At 45.6% G+C, this 27,241-nt stretch overlaps 1 protein-coding gene across 11 annotated transcripts in view; it reads right to left on the reverse strand.

The window, feature by feature from the left end:
- DCAF1 (DDB1 and CUL4 associated factor 1) overlaps positions 1-27,241 on the reverse strand; it is a 709,202-nt gene that overhangs the window by 315,022 nt on the left and 366,939 nt on the right. For all 11 annotated transcript variants that reach the window (XM_069206794.1, XM_069206793.1, XM_069206790.1 and 8 more), the window contains one exon: positions 1,374-2,634. In XM_069206794.1, the coding sequence (XP_069062895.1) occupies positions 1,374-2,634 (1,261 nt within the window). The remainder of the gene's footprint in view (positions 1-1,373; positions 2,635-27,241) is intronic.

Here is a 27,241-nt window from a genome sequence, read left to right on the forward strand (position 1 = left end):
CAAGGAATCTGAACCTCATTTCATATTTATTTTACTTTATAACCACTGCATTTCAAGGAAGGAAAGACCGAACAGAAGGACAATGCACCTTTTCTAATAAGGACTTCTGTAATACTTCTTGAATTTTGTATGTTGTAACAAATATTTGTAAAAAGCTGTTTATGTTTGAGTTTGATATGCAGTAATTTGGAACGTTGTGCAAAATAGGCCTTTTTGAAGTAATACAAACATTATTGATTAAATCTGTTTCCCAGTGGAAAGTTTCATTCTATTATGGTCTAACTTTTGAATTTACCCCCTCTGTACTCTATCATGCCGTGTTCTTTATTATTATGGTCTCTATCATTTGCTGGGGCTTTTGAAAATGTGGAGCCCAGAGCACTGCAAAATGTTAAAATGATGGGACTAGCCAGGAATCAGAAGGAGGTGTTTCCATATGGAAGAATGGGTCTACATTCTGTACTTTTTTCACTATGTACTTTTCAAGGTTTCACAAAACCTGTAGAAGTTTCAACATGTGGAGTATTAAGAGCTATTGACCTTTGTCTTCTTCCTGACGTGCAGCCTTTTGAGTTAGGAGGATGGTTCATGTCACTGAGTCAGGTTTGTACTATTACTTGCTTGTTTTTCTAAGCAAATAACAAATTCTGTTTTGGTGAGACTGATCTTCAGGTAGGTGCTGGACATAAAGGTCTCGATCAGGTAAAAGCAATTTGTGGGCCATCGGATGCCTGAAGCAGAGATTTTCAAGTAGAGTTGTGCAGTGTCAGCACATTTGTAAGTTTTGGATCAATTATCTTAGAGTAGAGCCCCAAGGGTCTCCGGGTAGAGGATGAAGATGACAGGAGAAAGTATGGAACCCAGGGAGACACCGCTGATTCTACAAATCCTCTAGGACATGAAGGTGTGTCCAGGTGCAAACAGGTTTTAGTCTGAAAAGTAGGAAGTCACCCTGAAATCTGGCATGAATTCAGAGCCCCCATAAAAATATGTTGGATACCTGGTGATAAAACAACAGAATATGTCTGAAAATGGTTTTAATTCAAGTCTAATGGGAAGCTCAGAGGGTCTAAGGAAGGAGGGTAATCATTTTCTTTCAACCAAATATTTTACGAACATTCTTTAAAAGTCACAGAGATTTAACTTGGGTGCTACAGATATTCCTAAAACCACTGACTGAGCATGCCTTGTGGGAATGTGCACGCTGTTACAAATTCAATATAATTTGAAGTTATCATTCTCACCGGTATGGTGAGCCAAACTTTCCTTCTGGCTGAAACCATAATCACCAACATGGAAAAAAAAAAAAAAACACTGAAAAGAATTACTAAGCTATCAAAACAGAAAGCACAATGGCATTAGCTTTTCCTTACCTGCTGAAAATAAGGTGACGATCAAAGCATCCACCATCCACTCCACCATACATTGGAAAGACTGCTCGCCGGGTTACCCGAGATGTAAAGTTTGTAGGTGCTTGTCGTCTCTGCTTGGGTTCAGGGCATTGGTGAGGGTTAAATAGGGAAAATGGAGGACAGGTAGCCACAGGGTTTTTGCAACGTGCATGCTGCTCCCGGAGGTACTCAGTCATAATACTGTCCAACGTAGGTGGAGAGGGAAGGTGGCGGTCCAGCTGTTTCTTGATGGCTGGGCTCTGGCAGTAGGCACCATGGTCCGATTTTTGCCGCAACACCCGCATCTTCTTCCCATTGCAGGGTGACTGCCTTTCCTTGACAAAGCTTATGCGACCAATGAGAGGAGAGTTGCCTACTGGACCATGGCCTGGCAAGGCTGAAGGGAGTGATGGCACTGGTGGCCTTGAAGGGCAATGGTTAGAAGTGGAAGTGGTGGACACTACATTCAAACGTGCTGGGGTGCCAGTTGGAAGACGGGGTGTGCGGGGTAAGGCAAGTGGGGAGGAGGCAGCTCCTGGAGCTATGGTAGGGACGAAAGCAGAAGAGTGTGAGGCAGCTGTCATCGGGAGGTCAGCTTCCTTTGTCAGGATGGCAGCGGTGTCCTGCAGTCCCTTGGAAATTAGGTGATTGCGGATAAGAAGTAGCAGTTCCTTTTCTGGGAAGGTGATACGAGACTGGGCAACCACGTCTGCTTTCTGCAACCGTGCCAACGACACGTCAGAGCCCATCAGCAAAGGTTTGCCTGAAACTCTTTCAATGAGCTCAGCTGCATACTTGCAGAAACGCACATGTTCACTTCGTTTGTCCTGCAGCACTGGCTCCTTCATCAATTGCTGTATGTGGCTGCTGCTGAAAAGGGGCAACTTGCTGATGATCTGTCGTACAGTGGTGCTACGAGACAGACCCATTAGTGCTTTACAAGCAAGTGCCCGAATTTGGTCAGCATCGGTGATAGGCATTTTAATGGAAAGTAAAGACAGCAGCACTTTGATCCCATTATTGGACTGCACCACATTCCACATCTTGCTGAGAACATGTTCGGTACCCTTTGGGTGAAGGTGAATTTTACGTCGAGGTGTTCCAGAGATGAACTTTCCAATGTTAGAGAGGCGGTTGTCTGGTGCACAAACACAGTTGATGATAATCTGCAGGGCAGATTTCTGTATCTCAGCATCATGAGTGAAGAAATCTCCTTCTGCAACCCCCAGAATAATGCTGATACCTGAGGCAGACAGCAAAAACAAAAAAAAATAGAGACGCTTAAGTTAAATTATATAGCAGAAAATTATCCTATGACTCTTCATGCTGCCTAACCACATAATTCGTCATCAATTATCTGTAGAGCGCTCATTTACTGAAGAGCATGTTGATGACAGAGAGATGAACTATCCATCACATGAAGCACAAAAAAGAAACATAAAAAAATAACAGAACAACTTTGTCTTCAGTTTATGCCTTAAAAATGTCTCTAAATATGATGGAAACCTATGGAGTGTTAATTTCATTATAGAGATAAGGTACCTGAGACAGAATGAGGCAATTTACTCCTGGAGACCTGCATCAGACACAGAGTTGGACTGACTGGCTCAAGCTGTGAAATAATTAACAAACCTTTCTGTGAAGCAAGGCAGTTCCATGCCATAGTTAATCCTGTGCATCAAGCACAGTACATTAAAGCACACTCTTTGCTTTACTAAAAGTCAAGTATTTCCTTGCAGCAGAAGGAAAATGAAAATGTCACTTACCCAGTGTACATCTGTTCGTGGCATCAGTCGCAGTAGATTCGCATGTTCTGCAATAGCTCGCCATCTGGTGTTGGGCCGGAGTGTTACAAGTTGTTTTTCTTCGAAGAAGTCTTTCGAGTCACGGGACCGAGTGACTCCTCCTTTTGTCTCCATTGCGCATGGGCGTCGACTCCATCTTCGATTGTTTTTCCCCGCAGAGGGTGAGGTAGGAGTTGAATTGTAGTAATAGTGCCCATGCAATGGAGTGACTAAGTATGCACCTATTTAAGGTTGAGATGATACATATAGAAATAATTGAAGGTAACTTCCAAACTGCTACAGGCTCCCGGGGAGGCGGGTGGGCACATGCGAATCTACTGCGACTGATGCCACGAACAGATGTACACTGGGTAAGTGACATTTTCAGTTCGATGGCATCTGTCGCTGTAGATACGCATGTTCTGCATAGACTAGTAAGCAGTTATTTCCCCAAAAGCGGTGGATCAGCCTGTAGGAGTGGAAGTAGTCTGAAATAATGTCCTTAATACGGCTTGACCTACTGTGGCTTGTTGTGCGGATAACACGTCTACACAGTAGTGCTTGGTGAATGTGTGAGGCGTAGACCATGTGGCTGCCTTACATATTTCTTGCATTGGGATGTTTCCTAGAAAGGCCATGGTAGCACCTTTCTTTCTGGTTGAGTGTGCCCTTGGTGTAATGGGCAGCTGTGGTTTAGCTTTAAGGTAGCAGATTTGGATGCATTTAACTATCCATCTGGCTATACCTTGTTTTGAAATTGGGTTTCCTGCGTGAGGTTTTTGAAATGCAATAAAGAGTTGTTTAGTCTTTCTGATGTTTTTTGTTCTGTCAATGTAATACATTAATGCTCTTTTGACATCTAATGTATGTAGTGCCCTTTCAGCTACGGTATCTGGCTGTGGAAAGAACACTGGAAGTTCCACTGTTTGATTTAGATGGAACGGTGAAATAACCTTTGGCAAAAATTTAGGATTGGTCCTTAGGACGACTTTATTTTTGTGTAGTTGTATAAAAGGTTCCTGTATAGTAAACGCCTGAATCTCGCTTACTCTTCTCAGGGAAGTAATGGCGATGAGAAATGCCACCTTCCAGGTTAGGAACTGTATGTCGCAGGAGTGCATGGGTTCAAAAGGTGGACCCATAAGTCTAGTTAGGACAACATTTAGGTTCCATGAAGGAACAGGTGGTGTTCTTGGTGGTATAATTCTCCTAAGGCCCTCCATGAATGCTTTAATGACTGGTATTTTATATAGGGAAGTTGAATAGGTAGTCTGCAGGTATGCAGATATTGCTGCAAGGTGAATCTTAATGGAAGAGAAAGCTAGGTTAGATTTTTGTAAGTGAAGCAAGTAACCCACTACATGTTCTGGAGTTGTGTGTAATGGTTGTATTTGATTAATATGGCAGTAGCAAACAAACCTCTTCCATTTACTTGCATAGCAGTGCCTGGTGGATGGCCTTCTTGCTTGTTTTATGACTTCCATACATTCTTGGGTAAGTTGTAAGTGCCCGAATTCTAGGATTTCAGGAGCCAGATTGCTAGATTCAGCGATGCTGGATCTGGGTGTCTGATCTTTTGGTTGTGCTGTGTCAACAGATCTGGCCTGTTGGGCAATTTGATGCAGGGTACCACTGATAGGTCTAGCAGCGTTGTGTACCAGGGTTGCCTTGCCCAAGTTGGTGCTATCAATATGAGTTTGAGTTTGCTTTGACTGAGTTTGTTTACCAGGTAAGGAAGGAGAGGGAGAGGAGGAAAAGCGTAAGCAAATATCCCTGACCAGTTCATCCATAGGGCATTGCCTTGGGATTGTTTGTGTGGGTACCTGGATGCGAAGTTTTGGCATTTTGCGTTCTCCTTTGTCGCAAACAAGTCTATCTGAGGTGTTCCCCAGAGTTTGAAATAAGTGTTCAGAATTTGGGGGTGAATTTCCCATTCGTGGACCTGTTGGTGATCTCGAGAGAGATTGTCTGCGAGTTGATTTTGTATCCCTGGTATAAACTGTGCAATTAGGCGAATTTGGTTGTGAATTGCCCAATGCCAAATTTTTTGTGCTAGCAGGCTTAACTGCGTGGAGTGCGTCCCTCCCTGCTTGTTTAGATAATACATTGTTGTCATGTTGTCTGTTTTGACGAGAATGTATTTGTGAACTATTATTGGTTGGAAAGCTTTTAGTGCTTGAAAAACTGCTAGAAGTTCTAGGTGATTGATATGCAGTTTTGTTTGATGTACGTTCCATTGTCCTTGTATGCTGTGTTGATCGAGGTGTGCTCCCCACCCTGTCATGGAAGCATCTGTTGTTATTACGTATTGTGGCACTGGGTCTTGGAAAGGCCGCCCCTTGTTTAAATTTATGTTGTTCCACCACAGAAGCGAGAGGTAAGTTTGGCGGTCTATTAACACCAGATCTAGAAGGTGACCCTGTGCTTGAGACCACTGTGATGCTAGGCATTGTTGTAAGGGCCTCATGTGCAGTCTTGCGTTTGGGACAATGGCTATGCATGATGACATCATGCCTAGGAGTTGTAATACCATCTTTGCCTGTATCTTTTGTGTTGGATACATGCGTTGTATGATGGTGTTGAAATTTTGAATTCTTTGTGGACTTGGAGTGGCTACTCCTTTTGATGTGTCTATTATGGCTCCCAGGTATTGTTGTACCTTGCGTGGCAGAATTTTGGATTTTGTGAAATTGACGGTGAACCCGAGTTTGAAGAGGGTTTGTATGATCTGATTTGTGTGATTTGAGCACTGTATGAACGAATGGGCCTTGATTAGCCAGTCGTCCAAATATGGGAACACATGTATTTGCTGCCTTCTTATGTGTGCAGCGACTACCGCTAGACATTTGGTAAAGACTCTTGGTGCGGTTGTTAATCCGAAAGGCAGTACCTTGAATTGGTAATGTATTCCTTTGAATACAAACCTTAGGTATTTCCTGTGAGATGGGTGTATTGGTATATGGAAATAAGCATCCTTGAGGTCTAAAGTTGCCATGTAGTCGTGTAGTTTTAGCAATGGCAATACTTCTTGTAGTGTGACCATGTGGAAGTGGTCTGATTTGATGAAAGTGTTCACTACTCTGAGGTCTAGGATTGGTCTCAGCGTTTTGTCCTTCTTTGGTATCAGAAAGTACAGTGAGTAAACTCCTGTGTTTATTTGTGTGTTTGGCACTAATTCGATTGCATTCTTTTGCAATAGTGCCTGCACTTCTATCTCCAGGAGATTGGAATGGTGTGTTGTTAAATTTTGTGCTTTTGGTGGTATGTTTGGAGGGAATTGTAGAAATTCTATGCAATAACCATGTTGGATAATTGCTAGAACCCAAGTGTCTGTAGTGATTTCCTCCCATGCTTTGTAATAATGACCTATTCTTCCCCCCACTGGTGTTGTGTGGAGGGGGTGAGTGACATGTGAGTCATTGTTTAGTAGTAGGGGTTTTGGGGCTTTGAAATCTCCCTCTATTTCTAGGGAATTGCCCTCCTCTATATTGTCCCCGAAAACCTCCTCTATACTGTCCCTGGTAAGTGGACGGTGTTGCTTGTGAGGTGCTGGCTTGTGTGCTTTGACCCCGAAACCCCCCTCGAAAGGGCGTTTTACGGAATGTGCTGTAATTCCCTCTGCTCTGCGGGGAGTAGAGCGCGCCCATGGCTTTGGCAGTGTCCGTATCTTTTTTGAGTTTCTCAATCGCTGTGTCCACTTCTGGACCGAACAGTTCTTTTTCATTAAAAGGCATATTGAGAACTGCTTGTTGAATCTCTGGTTTAAATCCAGACGTTCGGAGCCATGCATGCCGTCTGATAGTTACAGATGTATTAATTGTCCGTGCAGCTGTATCTGCAGCGTCCATGGAGGAACGTATCTGGTTGTTGGAGATGGTCTGTCCCTCCTCAACCACTTGTTTCGCCCTATTTTGGAAGTCCTTGGGCAGATGTTCAATGAGATGTTGCATCTCGTCCCAGTGGGCTCTGTCATAGCGCGCAAGTAGTGCCTGGGAGTTCGCGATGCGCCACTGGTTTGCAGCTTGTGCTGCGACTCTTTTACCAGCTGCATCGAACTTGCGGCTTTCTTTATCTGGGGGTGGTGCATCTCCAGATGTGTGAGAGTTGGCCCTTTTTCTAGCTGCTCCTACAACAACAGAGTCTGGTGGCAGCTGTGTAGTGATGAAAACCGGGTCCGTAGGAGGCGGCTTATACTTCTTTTCCACCCTTGGTGTGATTGCCCTACTTTTGACCGGCTCCTTAAATATGTCTTTTGCGTGCCGGAGCATACCAGGGAGCATAGGCAGGCTTTGGTAGGAGCTGTGGGTGGAGGAGAGTGTGTTGAACAAGAAATCATCCTCGACCTGTTCTGAGTGGAGGCTTACGTTATGAAATTGTGCTGCTCTAGCCACCACCTGAGAGTACGCGGTGCTGTCTTCTGGTGGAGATGGCTTTGTAGGGTAGGCCTCCGGGCTGTTATCTGACACTGGGGCGTCGTATAGGTCCCATGCGTCCTGATCTTGGTCACCCTGGCTCATGGTGGTGTGAGCTGGGGAGTGAGATGGAGTTTGTGCTGGTGAAACGTTAATCACGGGCGGAGGAGAGGGTGGTGGTGTAATTCTTTTAACCACTTTTGGTTGTGGTGCTTGTTCCGTCTGGAACTCCAACCTTCTCTTTCTCCTAATGGGGGGAAGGGTGCTTATTTTTCCTGTCCCCTGCTGAATGAAGATACGCTTTTGCGTATGGTCCACATCAGTTGCTTGTAGCTCTTCCTCAAACCTATGCTTTTGCATTTGGGAGGTTAGCGAGTGCTCTTCTGTATAAGAGCCTGAAGCTGGGTCGCTTGCAGTTTGTTTCGGCGTTGAAACTTTGTCTGCGTGTTTTTTCGGCTCCGAGGTGACTTTTTTCCTTTTCGGGGCCGAAACCTCTCGGCGTCGATCTGTTTCGGTGCCGCTGTCTCGGCGTCGAGCCGTGTCCACACCGGCATCTCGGTGTCGAGGCTTGTCTCCAGGACTTTCTCGGTCCCGAGAAGGCTGCGTGCCGGTGTCTCGACCGGAGTCGGACGATCTCGGCACTGTTTTGGCCTTTTTCGGTGCCGACGGTCGGTCACCGAATTTATGGGTGGAGCCATGGCCTGGTGGCAGTGGCGTCCCCCGGGCCTTGTAAATGTTTCTTTGTGTGGTTTTCGACGTCTTACTCACGGTTTGTGTGTCGTCGAATCCTTCGGAGTCTGAGTCTTGGATCGAGAAGGTACCTTCTTCTTCCTCGAACTCCCGTTGGGCTGTCGGTGCGGACACCATTTGAAGTCTTCTGGCTCGACGGTCTCGGAGTGTTTTTCGGGACCGGAACGCACGACAGGCCTCGCAGGTGTCTTCGCTGTGCTCAGGTGACAGGCACAGGTTGCAGACCAAGTGTTGGTCTGTGTAGGGGTATTTATTGTGGCATTTGGGGCAGAAACGAAACGGGGTCCGTTCCATCGGCGTTCTTCAGCACGCGGTCGGGCCGACCAGGCCCCGACGGAGGATCGAAAAACTACCCCGAAGGGCACCGGAGCTCTTCGATCTTCGATGCGGTGTGGAATCTAAGTACGCCGATCCCGAACGCAACAATACCGACGAAAATCTTCCGAAATTAGCTAATTTTCCGTTCCGAAACTCGGAGCGACAGGAACACGTCCGAACCCGATGGCGGAAAAAAAACAATCGAAGATGGAGTCGACGCCCATGCGCAATGGAGACAAAAGGAGGAGTCACTCGGTCCCGTGACTCGAAAGACTTCTTCGAAGAAAAACAACTTGTAACACTCCGGCCCAACACCAGATGGCGAGCTATTGCAGAACATGCGTATCTACAGCGACAGATGCCATCGAACTGTCACTTACCCAGTGTACATCTGTTCGTGGCATTAGTCGCTGCAGATTCACATGCTGTACACATCCCGCCATCTGGTGTTGGGCTCGGAGTGTTACAAGTTGTTTTTCTCCGAAGAAGTCTTTTTGAGTCACGAGACCGAGGGACTCCTCCCATTTCGATTCCATTGCGCATGGGCGTCGACTCCATCTTAGATTGTTTTCCCCGCAGAGGGTGAGGTAGGAGTTGTGTATGCTAGTAATAGTGCCCATGCAATGGAGTGAATGCGTATGTACATAATAAAGTTTCAAGTAATTATTTACAAATGTACAAATGTTTAAGATCTACTTCTAAACGGCTACAGGCTCCCGGGGAGGCGGGTGGGCGCATGTGAATCTGCAGCGACTAATGCCACGAACAGATGTACACTGGGTAAGGAAAATGTCACTTACCCAGTGTACATCTGTTCGTGGCATTAGTCGCTGCAGATTCACATGCTGTCCATAGTCCGCCGTCTGGTGTTGGGTCGGAGTGTTACAAGTTGTTTTTCTTCGAAGAAGTCTTTTCGAGTCACGAGACCGAGGGACTCCTCCCACTTTGGTTCCATTGCGCATGGGCGTCGACTCCATCTTAGATTGTTTTCCCCGCAGAGGGTGAGGTAGGAGTTGTGTATGCTAATAATAGTGCCCATGCAATGGAATAAATACGTATGTACAAAATGAAGGTTTAATGTAATATATTTAGAAATGTACAAATGTTCAAGATCTACTTCGAAACGGCTACAGGCTCCCGGGGAGGAGGGTGGGCGCATGTGAATCTGCAGCGACTAATGCCACGAACAGATGTACACTGGGTAAGTGACATTTTCCGTTCAGTGGCATGTGTAGCTGCAGATACACATGCTGTGCATAGACTAGTAAGCAGTTATCTCCCCAAAAGCGGTGGTTCAGCCTGTAGGAGTGGAAGTAGTTTGAAATAAAGTTCTTAGTACGGCTTGACCTACTGTGGCCTGTTGTGCAGATAACACATCTACACAGTAGTGTTTAGTAAATGTATGAGGCGTAGACCATGTTGCTGCCTTACATATTTCGGTCATTGGAATATTTCCGAGAAAGGCCATAGTAGCACCTTTCTTTCTGGTTGAGTGTGCCTTTGGTGTAATAGGCAGTTCTCTTTTTGCTTTAAGATAGCAGGTTTGGATGCACCTAACTATCCATCTAGCAATGCCTTGTTTTGAAATTGGATTTCCTGTATGAGGTTTTTGAAAGGCAATAAACAGTTGTTTTGTCTTCCTAATTTCTTTTGTCCTGTCAATGTAGTACATTAGCGCTCTTTTGATGTCTAATGTATGTAGTGCTCTTTCAGCTACTGAATCTGGCTGTGGGAAGAACACTGGTAATTCCACTGTTTGGTTTAAGTGGAATGGTGAGATAACCTTTGGTAAGAATTTTTGATTTGTTCTTAGAACGACCTTATGTTTGTGTATTTGAATAAATGGTTCTTGTATGGTAAACGCCTGTATTTCACTTACTCTTCTTAGAGATGTGATGGCAATGAGAAATGCAACTTTCCACGTTAAGTATTGCATTTCACAAGAATGCATGGGTTCGAAAGGTGGACCCATGAGCCTTGTCAAGACAATGTTGAGGTTCCATGAAGGAACAGGTGGTGTCCTTGGTGGTATAATTTTCTTTAGGCCCTCCATAAACGCTTTAATGACAGGTATTCTAAATAGGGAAGTTGAATGAGTAATCTGCAGGTAAACAGATATTGCTGCGAGATGTATTTTTATGGAAGAGAAAGCTAGATTTGATTTTTGTAAATGTAGTAAATATCCTACTACATCTTTTGGAGATGCATGCAATGGTTGGACTTGATTATTATGGCAGTAACAAACAAATCTTTTCCATTTACTTGCATAGCAGTGCCTAGTGGATGGTCTTCTAGCTTGTTTTATGACCTCCATACACTCTTGTGTAAGGTTTAAGTGTCCAAATTCTAGGATTTCAGGAGCCAAATTGCTAGATTCAGTGATGCTGGGTTTGGATGCCTGATCTGTTGTTTGTGTTGTGTTAACAGATCTGGCCTGTTGGGTAGTTTGACATGAGGTACTACTGACAGGTCTAGTAGTGTGGTATACCAAGGTTGTCTTGCCCATGTTGGTGCTATTAGTATGAGTTTGAGTTTGTTTTGACTCAATCTGTTTACTAGATATGGAAGGAGAGGGAGAGGGGGAAAAGCGTATGCAAATATCCCTGACCAATTCATCCATAGAGCATTGCCTTGAGATTCGCGGTGTGGGTACCTGGATGCGAAGTTTTGGCATTTTGCGTTTTCTTTTGTTGCAAATAGATCTATTTGAGGTGTTCCCCAAATTTGGAAGTAAGTGTTCAGGATTTGGGGGTGAATTTCCCATTCGTGGACCTGTTGGTGATCCCGAGAGAGATTGTCTGCTAGCTGGTTCTGGATCCCTGGAATAAACTGTGCTATTAGGTGAATGTGGTTGTGAATTGCCCAATGCCATATTTTTTGTGTTAGGAGACACAACTGTGTTGAGTGTGTTCCCCCCTGTTTGTTTAAATAATACATTGTCGTCATGTTGTCTGTTTTGACAAGAATGTATTTGTGGGTTAACATTGGTTGGAATGCTTTCAACGCTAGAAATACTGCTAACAATTCTAGGTGATTTATATGAAACTTTCTTTGATGTACGTCCCATTGTCCTTGTATGCTGTGTTGATTGAGGTGTGCTCCCCACCCTGTCATGGAAGCATCTGTTGTTATCACGTGTTGTGGCACTGGGTCTTGGAAAGGCCGCCCTTTGTTTAAATTGGTACTGTTCCACCATAGAAGCGAGATGTATGTTTGGCGGTCTATCAACACCAGATCTAGAAGTTGACCCTGTGCATGTGACCATTGTGATGCTAGGCACTGTTGTAAGGGCCGCATGTGCAATCTTGCGTTTGGGACAATGGCTATGCATGAGGACATCATGCCTAGGAGTTTTAATACCATCTTTGCATGTATCTTTTGTGTTGGATACATAGCTTGTATCACCTTGTGAAAATTTTGAACCCTTTGTGGACTTGGAGTGGCTATCCCTTTTGTTGTGTTGATTGTCGCTCCTAAGTATTGCTGTGTTTGACGAGGCACAAGGTGTGACTTTGCATAGTTGATGGAGAAACCTAGTTTGTAAAGGGTTTGTATAACATAATCTGTGTGGTGTGAACACTTTGTTAGCGAGTTGGTTTTGATTAACCAATCGTCTAGGTACAGAAACACGTGTATTTGCTGCCTCCTGATATGTGCACCTACTACTGCTAGACATTTTGTAAAGACTCTTGGTGCTGTTGTTATTCCGAATGGCAACACTTTGAATTGGTAATGTATTCCTTTGAATACGAACCTTAGGTATTTCCTGTGCGAGGGATGTATCGGTATATGGAAATACGCGTCTTTTAGATCTAACGTTGTCATGTAGTCTTGCTGTTTCAGTAGTGGTATTACGTCTTGTAACGTGACCATGTGAAAGTGGTCTGATTTGATGTAGGTGTTTAGTGTTCTGAGATCTAATATTGGTCTCAGAGTTTTGTCCTTTTTTGGTATTAGAAAGTACAGTGAGTAAACTCCTGTGTTCTTTTGTGTTTTTGGTACTAATTCTATTGCGTCTTTTTGCAGTAATGCTTGAACTTCTAGTCCTAGAAGGTCTATATGCTGTTTTGACATATTGTGTGTTTTCGGTGGGACATTTGGAGGGAGTTGGAGAAATTCTATGCAATAACCATGCTGGATAATTGCTAAGACCCAAGTGTCTGTTGTTATTTCCTCCCAAAGTTTGTAAAATTGGCTTAGTCTTCCCCCCACAGGTGTTATGTGATGGGGTTGTGTGACTTGTGAGTCACTGTTTATTTTGAGGAGTTTTGGGGCCTTGGAATTTCCCTTGATTTCTTGGGAATTGGCCCCTTCTATATTGCCCCCGAAAACCTCCCCTTTGATATTGACCCTGGTAAGTAGGCCTTGTTTGTGAGGTTGTGGTTTCTGTGGGTTGACTTCGAAACCCTCCCCTAAAAGGTGTTTTCCAAAATGTGCCTCTGCTCTGCGGGGAGTAGAGTGCGCCCATGGCTTTGGCTGTATCGGTGTCTTTTTTGAGTTTGTCAATGGCAGTGTCCACCTCCGGCCCAAACAATTGCTGTTCATTAAATGGCATATTGAGCACACCTTGTTGGATTTTTGGCTTGAACCCTGAAGTGCGCAGCCACGCGTGCCTTCGTATCGTGATTGCAGTGTTTATTGTTCTTGCAGCTGTATCTGCTGCATCCATGGAAGACCGTATCTGATTATTTGAGATACTTTGTCCTTCTTCCACCACTTGTTGCGCTCTTTTTTGGAACTCCTTGGGTAAGTGTTCGATGAAATGTTGCATTTCATCCCAGTGAGCTCTGTCGTATCTTGCCAGAAGTGCTTGTGAATTGGCAATACGCCATTAATTTGCTGCTTGTGCTGCAACCTGTTTTCCAGCAGCATCAAATTTGCGGCTCTCCTTGTCTGGAGGTGGTGCGTCTCCTGAGGTGTGAGAGTTGGCTCTCTTACGAGCTGCCCCGACAACTACTGAGTCTGGTGTTAGTTGTGTTGTAATATAGATTGGATCTGTTGGCGGTGGCTTGTACTTTTTCTCCACCCTTGGAGTTATGGCTCTGCCTTTAACTGGGTCTTGAAATATTTGTTTTGAATGTCTTAGCATTCCTGGGAGCATGGGAAGGCTTTGGTACTGGCTATGGGTGGAGGATAGGGTGTTAAACAGAAAGTCATCCTCAAATGGCTCAGAATGTAAGGTGACGTTGTGAAATTCGGCTGCACTTGCGACCACCTGTGTGTAGGATGAACTGTCCTCAGGAGGTGACGGTTTTGTAGGATAGGAGTCTGGGCTGTTGTCAGACACTGGAGCATCGTAAAGGTCCCATGCATCGGGATCATCCTGACTCATTGTAGTATGAGCTGGTGAGTGCATCAGTGGTGGAGTTGTTGCTGGTGATGCATGTATTGATGGTGGTGGAGACAGTGGTGGGGATGTTTTTCTTGCCACCTTTGCTTGTGGTTGCTTGTCTTTTTGTTGAAAGGCAAGTTTCCTTTTAATTTTGATTCGGGGAAGAGTGGTTATCTTCCCTGTGTCCTCATGAATATGAAGCCTTCTCTGTGTGTAGTCAGGCTCTCCAGCTTGAAGCTCCTCTCCAAATCTATGTAATTGGGAGGTTAATCCTTGTTCCTCTGTATAGGAACTAGTTTTCGGCTCCGAGGCTGGATGTTTCGGAACCGAAACCTTTTCGGAAGTCTTTTTAGGCTCCGAAGAACCCTTCTTTGTTTTCGGCGTGGTGTCTCGGTGCCGAAATTCTTCGGTGCCGCTGTCTCTGTGCCGAAGTTTCTCGGAGCCGCTGTCTCGGCTCCGAGGTTGCTGTGTGGCAGTATCTCGACCGGAGTCGGATGACTTCGCCCCCAGCGTGCCCTTTTTCGGTGCCGATGATCGGTCACCTATTTTTCGGGTTAAGCCATGGCCTGTTGGCGGTGGCGTCCCCTGGGCTTTTGTGGACTTCTCGTGAGTCTTGATTTTCGACGTCTTACTCACGGTTTTGGATGTTTCTTCGGCGTCGAGTTCTTCAGAATCCGACTCGTGGACGGAGAAAGCTTCTTCTTCCTCCTCGAAACGATCGTGACCTGTCGGCGTGGACGCCATTTGTAGTCTCCTGGCTCTTCGGTCTCTCAGCGTCTTCCTCGACCGAAACGCTCGACAGGCTTCACAAGTATCCTCCTTGTGCTCGGGGGACAAGCACAAGTTACAGACCAGATGGTGATCCGTATACGGATACTTGTGATGGCATTTTGGACAGAAGCGGAATGGGGTCCGTTCCATCAGCCTTGAAGTCGCACGTGGCCGGGCCGACCAGGCCCCGACGGAGGATCGAAAAACCCCGAAGGGCCACCGAAGCTCTTCAAAATTCGGTGTCGATTTGTTCTAACTAACCCGATACCGAACGCAAACAATACCGACGTTTTTTCCGAGATTCTAACTAACTTTCCGACCCGAAACACGGAGCGAAAAGGAACACGTCCGAACCCGATGGCGGAAAAAAAACAATCTAAGATGGAGTCGACGCCCATGCGCAATGGAATCGAAATGGGAGGAGTCCCTCGGTCTTGTGACTCAAAAAGACTTCTTCGAAGAAAAACAACTTGTAACACTCCGAGCCCAACACCAGATGGCGGGATGTGCACAGCATGTGTATCTGCAGCTACACATGCCATCGAACACATGATTACACCTACCATTTTGACCACCAAAATGTAAATGTATTGTAGCTTTAAGATAGGCATCATGGAGACCAAGAAACAGATTACAATATTCTGAACAAGACACGACAAGCAGAAATTACTCTGGCATGAAACCTTACTGGCAAAAACAGGAGGTCTCTTTTGATCGCATGCAGCAAAAAGAAGGGGGGGAGGGGACAGATAATCTGAGCAGTGAAGGCACGGACGTTATCAAGCAACATACTTAAGCATTTAACTTTCCACCGTGAGGGCAACAACCAATGAAAGAGGCTAGATGGATTGATGTGAGACATTTATTATTCTTGCCCCCCCCAGTAGGAGCTCACTTGTGTTACCCTGAGACAGTCCTATCACCTATCGACGAATGTCCAACAGACACTCACTAAGGTTACATTACTATGCTGAAACATTCTAATGTGAACGAACAGTAATGTGGGTATCATCCATATAAGACACTGACAGGCAACTATGGAACCACATTATGTAACTTAGCAAACAAATATTAAACAGTTTAGGTGAAAGTAACAAGACTTGCAAGGATCCCCAATGTATTGGAGCTGGAGGTATAAAACCATGGCAAAAACAACACCAACATGTGGTCTTCCAAGAAAGAGGAAAATAGGCACAGACTGCCACAAAGACACACATCTCTAGGAGCTTAGTTTTAAGAATGTTACCCTAGATGATATTAGGCATGGCGAAGAGATCTATTTATAAAGCTCCTGCCACATCCCTGTCACAAATAATGCTCCTGATTTCATCAAGGGACCGGGCTACCACAGTTTCCTTGTCACTCTCGGGGCGAAAGCGAGACTACAATCTGCATTTTCAAGAAAAGCAGTAGCTGCTTAACAATCACTATCCATTGCAGCTTGCTCATGAGAAGTGGAATAGTAAAAGGCCTGTTGTTCTTTACAGCCATAGAGTCAAAGTTTGTATTTTGCAGCAAGGGCATAGAAGTCCTGGATATCCATAAAGCAGGTACCAGGAAAGAGAAAGGAAATCCCCATGAGCCATGGGGTGATGGCAGGCACCATCTCTTGTAGCACCAACAAAGCTTTAAGGGGGCATTATCCTTCAGGAGATGTCAGAGAAGAAGGCCCAGAAACTAGAGTAGTAAAGCAACCATGGATATGGATAGATGGAGAAGAATTTCCGAGGTGATTTATATCCCCCTAGATGGAATCAATGTTTGAAATAAAGAAAAAGGTCAAGCCATCATAGAATTTGAGGAACGAGTTACATTTTTACAGTGGGAATATGGAGTAAAAATTCATAACCTTAAACAAATGGTGTGAAGTGCTGTAAAATAAAAATATGGTCACATTTGTTCAAGTTTACCCATAAAGAGGGCCCACTGGTGAACACATAACTAAACCATATTGCAGAGCATCATCCTCAGAATAAAACTTAATCTAATTGCACTTAAACTGGTGTACTAGAAGATGTTGCAGTTTGCAAAGGTGCTTATTGCTTTTGCTAAAATATTTTAAGGATGACTCCTTCAACAGCACTTTTTGAGTGTGCACAAAAAGGTTTGCAGACACTCAAATTTCAAAAGAGGAGAGATCAGCAGCAGTGTGTGGTTTAAGTTCTCCAATTGCTCCAATACTACCAAGCTTTGACCAGGCTTGTCTCAACTGTATCACACTTCTGGAATCCTGATCTATAAAAACACCTTAGCAGTATAAAGTAGTGGTCAACCCAAGTGGTCAATAAAGGATCCTAAACAACGCAAGTAAGAAATAAGGTCTGAAGGCCAGATGGGACACTAGACTGCAGCACTTCTTGGAGACTACTAGGCCAGCTTCCTTTATTCATTGGCAATACCGCTCAAGGGTGGGCCCCAGAGCCTTCAGCACTAAGAGCGATTAAGGACATTGATGTGACCTAATCAATATATAAGCTTTTAAAATGAAAGTGTAGCATGCCAATGAGAACCGAAGCAGCCTACCTTACACCCCTGCTATCTGGTGTTCACTGGAGGTACACAGGAATCCTGCTCAGCTAACAACCACTGGTAAAGAATTTTGGGTGTGGCCTATGGCATTTCTTCACTGTGTTACAGCGAATTTCAAGATGGCATCCCGTGTCAGAAGGGCTGGAGAAGCTGTCACAAGAGGCAGAGGAACCATTGACTCCCAGGGCAACCAAAGATAATCATGAATCCACTGAGGGTAACCAGCTATTAGATTTGCCTGCCACCCCCAGGACCCATGAGCTGATGCTTGCTAGACTTTCCCTGACCAAGGAACAAATACTGGTATGACAACATTAACAGCAACACATGCCTCTCATTGCCTTACCTGCAGTGAACCATAGGAGAAGGAGCCACAATGGGAGAATGGGGTGAGAAATCGCTGGGAAAGCCCATGGAGAAGATGTAGATTCCCCAATGGAATGATAACTTTGCAGAGCCTAGATAGGGGCTAGTCTCATAGGATTTCTGTTGTTGGGTGTTTTTTCTAGTTTCACAGACTAGTTATTTTGAGGAATATGTCAAGAATCTGAAAACTATGATCAATAAGAGGTTACATTAAGCAAATAGGCCACAAAGTCCAACCAACAATTCACGAAAGAGGGCCACATCCCTACCACTGCCCCCCCTTATGACAACAATGTGGTTTGTTGTAACCTTCTTGAATGTCAATATGGTGGTCAGGATTAGAGCAGCAATAAAGCCAAGTCTCCAGAAGAAAAAGAATATCAGAGTTTACTTCAGGAATACACAGTAAAACTCCTATCAACCTAGCCTTGAATGTGTGTGTTTGTGCATGTTTTTTGTGATTGGGGGACGGGAGGAGAGGGTGTTTGGGGATGGGGGTTAGGAGGGAATTACAAGTTTACTAGAGCAGAGGACAGGGAGTTATCCCCAGAAGTGGCATCCTGCAGTTTTGAGAACCAGGCTCAGCAGAAGCAGACAACATAAAGTACACAATCCAATGTTAAAATAAGAACAGAGGCAGAGGGACTCTAATGCAGCTGTGCAGTGTGTTTAAATAAATAGTGGTCGTCCAGTAGAACCCTGAACCACCTGTAGTTCCTTAACTGGACAGGACCTTGTGTCCCACACCTCAGCCTTCCCTGCCTGTTTACCCACCTACCTTTTTTTTATGATGATCTGGCTGTTCAAATATGGGTTTGGATGACATAACATTTGCGAGCTGCCAAGTTTGGTTCTCCTCCCTGTTTGTAGAGCATTTCCCTGGGCCAACAGCACTTAAACCGGTTTGTTCCAATGCCGTTAATGTCTCCATTATGCAACTAGACAGCCATAGATCTCCTCCCTCTCCCACAGCCTAGGGTTGGAAGTCTTCCATTTCCAGCTACAATGCTTGCCCTGTGTGTAACATGTTGTGCCATATAATCCTGGAATACACACTGCTAGATGGTCCTAAAAGGTTTATTAATTTCTATATCACAAGAATATCTATGTGGAGTTTCTTCAAGAGATGCATACTACTGCCCCAAAGGAGCCCAGCCTCCAAAAGCAATGGAGTGGGCAAATCTTTTCAATGACATTCTGTGTTTCCCGGCGATACTCATTTCGGTTTGCCGGGTACTCCTTTCATTCTCAAGACCACCCTTGTGGACCCTGGTGGTAGGTTATCTTGGTGGAAGGTTCCCTGGATGGAGAATCCCTGATCTTAGGTTGTAATCATGGGCCTAAGGTGGAGCAGCCTGCTTACTTCACTAGCCTTTCGCTCACCTTATCCCAATGAGTGCACCTCTCCAGGGTCATTGTTGGTGATAATGCAGTCCTTGATGTTAACCTTGACAGGTAGCACCACCCACTTCCTCAGGCCCCATCGGTCAGCAACGCTAAATTTCTGAACTGCTGGCTCAATCACTGGTCCCTCCTGCATGTCTGGCAACACTACAAACCAAAACTCTGGCTATACTCCTTTTATTCAGTCCCCCACAAATTGTATGTGCAGCTCGATCCTAAAGTCTGCTTAGCCTGCCCGCCGGGTTCGCAATTTGACTCATCGGATTATTTAGACAGCTCTATATCTGATTATAGTCCTTTCACGACCTCACTGACCTAGGGTAAACTGTTCCCCTCCATCCCTACCCGGCAACTGCAAGGGACTATTCTTGAAGAACAACCCTGCCACGAGGATGATCTTTCGAGGGCTGAGGAAGGTTTTATTCATCTATGGCGGCGGTCTGTCTTAGATCCCTCTGTCCATGAAGCTCTTGGAGCCCCATACCATGAAGCTGACCTCTCACAGTCTTAGGCACTTAAATTACTCTGCATAGACTGTCTGCATGCACTTGGAAGGCGCCTGAACCAGCAAGCTTCTATCTTAGTCTTCTGGGACACAGCCCAAATCCACATCTTAATGCTGCAAAACTCAACTTGAATGCAACTACACTCGTAGGATGATATCCTTTGTGAACTGCACACCTTTTTGAGATGTCTATATGCTGAGGACCCCAAAACCGCTCAAGCCAGCATCGAACTTCTCACCGACCTTCCCCATTTACGAGTATCTGCAGACTCTAGAGATGAAGTAGATGCTCATATCACATCATTAGTAGTCACTGCTGCCATCAAGGATCTTGTGGCAGGCAAGATGCCTGGTAAAGATGTACAGTGCCTAACTTCTAACATACATACACTTTGCGGTCCTTGCCCCTAAGTTGGCAGGGAATTATGAGACTGCCTTGACAGCTGGGTTATTAACCATTTCTCTCAAGGAGGTACTACTCATCCCAATCCCCAAACAGGGTTCCCTTTCAGACTACCTAGCATCTTACAGACTGACTACCAACTCCAACTATAAGATTCTCAGGAAAATCATGACACCAGGACAATGCCTACTTCCCGATTTGATCCATCTTGATTAGAAAGGATTTATTCCCCGCAGAAGCACACCTCTGAACCTCCGTCAGGTATACATACTCATGTAAGATGCCCACTAAATTTTGGCCTTGAGGGCTGGTTCTTAGCTTAGAGCTCAAAAAGGGATTGGACACGGATGGTGCGGTTTACCTTTTCACCCATGTCATCCAATAAACCAGCTTGTTGTACTCCTGCCCTATGTTGTTTGTCCAAAGAGGGGGGCTCATCTCTTCCTTCCTGCCCGATCTGAAGGGGAACAAGGCAGGGTTGCCTCCTGTATCCCCCCTGTTAATTTCAATCGTCACTGAGCCTCTAGCAGTGCACCTAAGGGAGGCAGGTATGGCCTGGGGGATCCCACTTTGAGGTAGGACTCACTCTGTACCACTGTACGAAGACGACTTTCTGATATATCTCAAGGATCTCCACTGTGAAACTACTGAATTAAGGCAGATCCTTGAGGAGTTTGCAACTGTATCTAGCCTACAGATGAATTGGGCAAAATCCTGTTTGTTCCCTCTTGATCCCACTGGTCCAGTGGTTGACCTAAGAGAGACCCTACTCCATTACGAGGATACCTCCTTTTGATATCAAGGGATCAAGATCTACCAATCAGATTGGGAATTATTAGACGGCAACCTGATGAGGGCTGTAATCACAGACTTCTCAGGTGGCATTCTGGGAGACTGCCTCTGTCCCAGTTAGGGGTATTGCCCTCTAAAATGATAAACCTACTTTGCCTCTTATCATTTTACCAACTTACCTATCACACCCCATCATACATTCTTCCCAATCCTGGAAACGTTCCTCATGAAGCTTCTCTGGCACAAAGGTAGAGGTAGGGTAGCGCTTTCCAAACTGCACAAACCTGTGGTTAGTGGGTGGACTAGGTGCACCTGACGTCAAGCTCGGTTTTCTCTGCACTCAAAGTGGTTGAGTCGACGATTAGCAGAACTGTGTAATGAGGATACTTGTGCGGAAGTGCCCCCCCCCGCCCCCCAAAATGCCATCTCCCCACCCTCCCTCCACCCCAGTTTCAACCCCACAATCTTAACCTTCTATTTCCCAGCTCCCAGGCTCCTTCCCCCAAATAAAAATGTATTGATTTGTTATGAAGCTAAGCTTTGTTTCTATCACACTTCAGAATTACAAAAAATGTAGTTGCCTTTACATTGTGTAATTACAGTATCACATTTACTGTTCTTTGAGGACAGAGGTCAAATGTCAGGATGTATCTTTAGATAAATTACTGCTTATTCTTTTAACAAGACGACTGGGGTTTACTTTACTTTCTTTGAGACTGCAAAGTGAGAGCAGTTTCTAAATCAAACTATGTGACAATCATGCTGGGATAGATGGAATGTGAAAGGAAAAAATGTAGGATGGCATTTTTGAAAAACAAAAAAATGTAAATACCTGTAAATTAACTTTTCACATATTTCGCAATATGTCAGACATTAGAAAAGCAAAAATGAAGCACTTTTTTTTATAACTCTGATGTGTGATAGAAACAAAGATTTGAATATGATTAATACAAATCAGGACACTTTAACTTGGTGATGTGCAACTGCTAAATATTCACTGAAACCCGATTTCCACATATCATTTGTGCATTATATAGTTTTATCAGTAAAACTCTGAGTCTGTGCTAATTCAGTGAACATGTCAATGGAAAACGTGTTTTCTTGTTCATGACCGTGCAATACTGCAAAATGATTTAGTAAAATATTTGCAAACGTTTGCTCCAAAATGCATTACCAGTTACATACTACACCCGTACCACTCTCCTGCTGAATACATGTTCTACACTATGTGAAGCTAGGATTCTTTAAAATCCCTATGACTTCAGTGATGTCAGGGGAGTGGCCTTATGCCAACAGAGTAATCGAAGTTCTGATAAGCTCCCAGAGACGTGCTGCCACCCAGCAACACAGTGTTATTAAACCTGACCCCCTTTGGCCCCAGGTAAGTGTGGATAAATAAGGCCATCACATCCTTACCCGGGAAACTGATTTTCGGTAACCTTTCTTGGTGCTGCATGATTCTGAAAAGACAGACGATCTATCTCACAGAGGGAGAGAAATCCAAGATGGTGGTCTGATTGGATCACCGCAATGTAGTACCTAACGACCAAGGCATGCCAAATGGCGGGTAGGGGCCACCTTAGGCACACTGTGTAGGAAGCTGGCTCTGTATATACTATATTAAAATGAGATATAGTGTGCACAGAGTTCAGGGGTTTCCCAGAGGCTTGACAGAGGTAATAATAATAATAGATAATACTAATGCTCTATTTGGGGTAGTGTGGTCGAGCAGTTAGGCTTATCAGAGGGTAGTGTTAAGCATTTGTTCTACACACACAAGCAATAGAAGAAACACACACTCAGTGACGTAACTGCAGACCAATAGGATGTTATATAGAAAAATATATGTTAATTTATTTCTAGAACCACAAAATTCAGTTTGCAGGTAAGTACATTAAATGAAAGGTACTTTACATAGGTATAATCAGGCCTTTGAATGGAATTAACAAGATATACAGTTTTCCTTAAAATGGCAAAAAGCTATTTTAAAAGTGGACACTGCAATTTTCAACAGTTCCTGGGGGAAGAAAATAAAGTAAAATTGTTGAGGTAAGTAGCAAACTTACAATGTTAGTCTCTGGTGCATAGGTAGCCCAGCGGTGGGGGGTTCAAGATAACCCCAAACACCCAGCACCAGTAACAGTGGTCCGGTCGGGTGCAGAGGTCAAGCAGGAGGCAAAATAACATGCTCCTATGGAGACAGGGGGTACTCTGGTTCCGGTCTGCTTGCAGGTAAGTAACTGCATTGTGGGAGGACAAACCAGGGGGGTTTATAGGAGCACTGGCAGGGCCCCAAGTAGGCACCAATCCCACACCCTCAGCGGCACAGGGGCTGTCGGGTGCAAACAGGGCATTGGGTTCCCAATGGAACTCTATCAGGGTACCCCGGGAGTCACTAAGGCGCTGCAGGTAAGGCACAGGGAGGCTCCTCGGACAAGCCACTGACTGGATAGGGAGGAGGGACACCTGTTGGTCACTGCTGCACCGGTGGTCAGTTTCTCTTGAGTCTGTGGGCTGCGGGTGTAGTGTTTCTCTAAGCGTCGGATATCTTCGTCCTGGGAAGTCGCAGTCAGGGGTGCTCATCGGGATTCCCTCTGCAGGCATTGTCGGGGAGGGGTGGAGAGGTCAGCCCAGGGTGGACACTTGATCGGATCGCCTGGGGATCCTCTCTGGATAGTTGTGCCACCTTGACACGGGCCTTGGGCGTCGGGTGCAGAGTGGTTAGGACTCACGCTTCCGGAGTGAGGTGGGAGTTCTTAGTTGCGGTTTCTTCTCTGGACAATGCCGCTGTCCTCTGGAGTTCTTGGTCCTTTTTGGGTCGCAGGGCAGTCCTCTGGAGGCAGCCACAGGTCCCTGGTCCCGCTGGATGCATCGCTGGGCTGGTGCAGGTTCTCTGTAGCAGGAAAAAGGCCGGTATGGCTGGGGCCAAAGCAGTTGTCTTTCTTCTTCTCTGGTGGGGTTTTCAGCTTAGCAGTCCTTCTCTTTGTAGGTCGGCAGGACTCTGACGACTTGGGTTCAGGGAAGCGCTTAAATACTAAATTTAGGGGCGTTTTAGGGGTCAGAGGACAGTAACCAAGGGGGCACATTCCTAATCTTATTGGCCCTGATACTCCAAACCAAAATTGAGGATTCTGCATGGTCACTCCTCCCTTTCCTCTACTTTTCCTGTCGGACTTGCCACCAAAAGTGGGGCTTTGTCCCGTGGGGGAGGCATCTCCACTAGCTGGAGTGCCCTGGGCCACTGTAGCTTGAACCTTTGAGGCTCACCGCCAGGTGTTACAGTTCCTGCCGGATGGAGGTGTGAAGCACCTCCACCCAGGGCGAGCGTTGCTTCTGATCAGAGTGCACAAAGGCACTCACCCCATGTGGTCAGAAACATGTCTGGAAGTGGCAGGCTGGCACAGACCGGTGAGTCCTACACTACCAGGTTGGCTAACATACAGGGGGCATCTCTAAGATGCCCTGTGTGTGAACTTTTCAATAAATCCCACACTTGCATCAGTGTGGGTTTATTGTGCTGGGAAGTTTGATACGAAACTTCCCAGTATTCAGTGTAGCCATCATGGTGCTGTGGAGTTCGTAATGACAAACTCCCAGACCATATACTCAATGTGGCTACACTGCACTTACAAAGTCTAAGAATGGACTTAGACACTGTAGGGGTATATTGCTCCTGCAGCTATGCCCTCACCTGTGGTATAGTGCCCCCTGCCTAAGGGCTGTAATGCTTGCTAGAGGGTTGACTTACCTATGCCACAGGCAGTGGTTTGTGGGCATGGCACCCTGAGAAGGGTGCCATATCAACTTTGCCTTTTTCTCCCCACCAGCACACACAAGCTGCAAGGCAGTGTGCATGTGCTGAGTGAGGGGTCCCCCACGGTGGCATAATACATGCTGCAGCCCTTGGGGACCATCCCTGGCCACAGGGCCCTTGGTACCATGGGTACCTTTTATAAGGGGCTTAATTGTGTGCCAGGGCTGTGCCGATTGTAGGAAGAAAGGTACAGTTTTAGGGAAAGAATAGTGGTGCTGGGGCCTAGTTAGCAGGATCCCAGTGCACTTTCAAAGTTTGCATGAACGCTAGGCAAAAAGTGGGGGGCAACCATGCCATTTTCCTGCACACTTCAAACAATGCATTGGGTGCCACGACCCCAGGGGAACTTGTTCAAGAGAGCAGCAGCCATTGGATTACCACTGTGCAGGAGCCCAACAAGAGTGAGCAGCAGGAGGGGGAGTGGAAACTGTGAGGGCCTGCGGGAGATCATCAGATGCCAGCGAGCCTTGCAGTCACTCACGACTTGCACAGGGGAGATGTGCAGATAGACCATCACAACAAACCATCTAAATCCAGCAGTGAACCCCATCAGCTAGTAAACCTGCAAGGGCTGAATTGACCCCCAACCCATGAGATATAAGTGACAGGATGTAGTCTTCCCAACTTGCTGCTGGTGTATCTCATGGCAGCCTGCACTGGGTGAGCGATATGGCACCCAGACACGCAGCTGCACTAATCTGTGCCACCAGTGAGCGAGACACCGGGCAAAGATGGGGAGTCGATCAGATCGCTGGCTAGAAATTGAAGGACAAGGAAGGAGATTCCTTGACTGCTGTCACTGGCTCCAAAAGGGCACCTTGACAAAACTGTGGAGCACTGTAGTACATGTCCCCCAGACAGCCTGTGTTCTAAATGACACTGCAGGGGCATGTGTGAGAAAGAAATCCACACAATAAGTGAAGACTCTCAGCTCCTGGTGCCATTTGAAATACCTGGGGAGCGACTGTCAAAACAAGCGTCCTTGAGTAGAATTACCTGTGCAACATGACAGAACGTTCTTGGGGCCTCATGGGCAGGCACTTTAACTAGAAAGTAATGGATTGAGATGACAAAACTGTTGTTCACACAGTGATGTGGAGGAGAGGGGAACCCGCTCTCCCCAAGATGCTAGCGACACTCCTGCTACTATAGTGTACTCCATACTGATAATGATCAGACACTATACAGAGGCTTTGGAAGAAAAAATAAGACACAGTGGTGGCGAATCTTGCTATTCTGCGCAATGACCATCACAAAATGGCAGAGGATCACAGCAAATGAATAAAATATAGCTGAAGTGCAGTCGGCCTTGAGAGACTCGAAAGATACAAGTCAGAGAGAGTGGAGATAATTTGGGCTCTGGCAAATAGAGCAGAGTATGTAGTGGGCAAAGTATGCAAAACAATTGCTGGCAGAACAGAGAGGATATAGATATAATCACCTTTTAAGAATCCTGGATCAAATGCTGTGCTGCGCCGAACGGACTTCCCTATTCTTCATGATGGAATGGGCTCACAGGGTGCCAACACAACCCCCCTGCCTTTGGCATCACCATGCAAGGTGGTGGGTAAATTGCTGCAATTCCAAGAGAGGAATCACATCCTGCATAAAGCACGAGAGAAAGGAGAGCTCCTAATTAAAAATTAGCGTGATAGTTTTCTCAGACTTTACTATAGCAGTCCAAAAACAAAGCCTATTTCGTAGAAGACAAAAAAACGCCTCTGTCCAGTGAAATTTAGGGAGATCGCGAACACTAGCACTAAATTCTTCACTGACCTGTAAGAATTATGGGACTGGATAGACCTACAACCTAATGGGAAGAGGTGTAACAGCCTCCTACACGCCAGAATCAAACTCATCACAAACCACCATGCTCTCAAATTGACCTGAAAGGAGGAACCTTCCTGCAAAGGATCAATCCCAAAAAGACATACTGAGTGCGATGGAGGTGGCAGCGCGTAGCAATGCCACCAGATAAGGTAGCCACTTGGAACATGGTGGAGAATCACGTGACAAACTCAGAACCAGATTCGGACTCTACTCTGCACATTAACTCTGGAGCAATTGATGCCGCAGTTGGCTAATGACCTAATTTGAGGCCACTTACAGCACTTAGCAAACTCATGAGCTGGACCGTATGGGATGATGGAGGGAACTACTTACTTACACATAGGTATGGTTGGCTAGGAGCGAGGGGCTAACACACTATTTATCAGCATGGTTTGTGCTGGATGGCATGCTACAGAACTGGGACTATTTTCTGGTGGTGACCTATATCCCCACAAGTTATCTATGTGTCTTGAACAAGTGTTACAAATTGTTCTTCTTAGTTTGGATGGAGGGGATGTTGTCTTTCTATCCTGGGTGGGGGTTATTTTGTTTGGGTCCAGTGAGTTGCCTAGGCACTATGCAGTCTTACCACCTGCTCGTGGTGAGGTGCCAGAATTGCCCCAGCATCACATTTGGAGCCCCATCACACCACACTGCTGGCTCAATGGCAGGTCACCATACTGTGTGTAAGGTATTATCCTGTGTCAGGGGGTTAAAAAGGATAACAAAAAGGTACAAGGTTCAGCCATATTTCCAACATGAAAGTCCATGCCATCTACTACAAAAGAACCGACTGACTGCATCCGAGTGAGTAGCCCTCCAAAAACTTTGTCGGGCCAA

This window comes from Pleurodeles waltl, chromosome 9 (assembly GCF_031143425.1).
Source record: "Pleurodeles waltl isolate 20211129_DDA chromosome 9, aPleWal1.hap1.20221129, whole genome shotgun sequence".
NCBI classification, from domain to species: Eukaryota; Metazoa; Chordata; class Amphibia; order Caudata; family Salamandridae; genus Pleurodeles; species Pleurodeles waltl.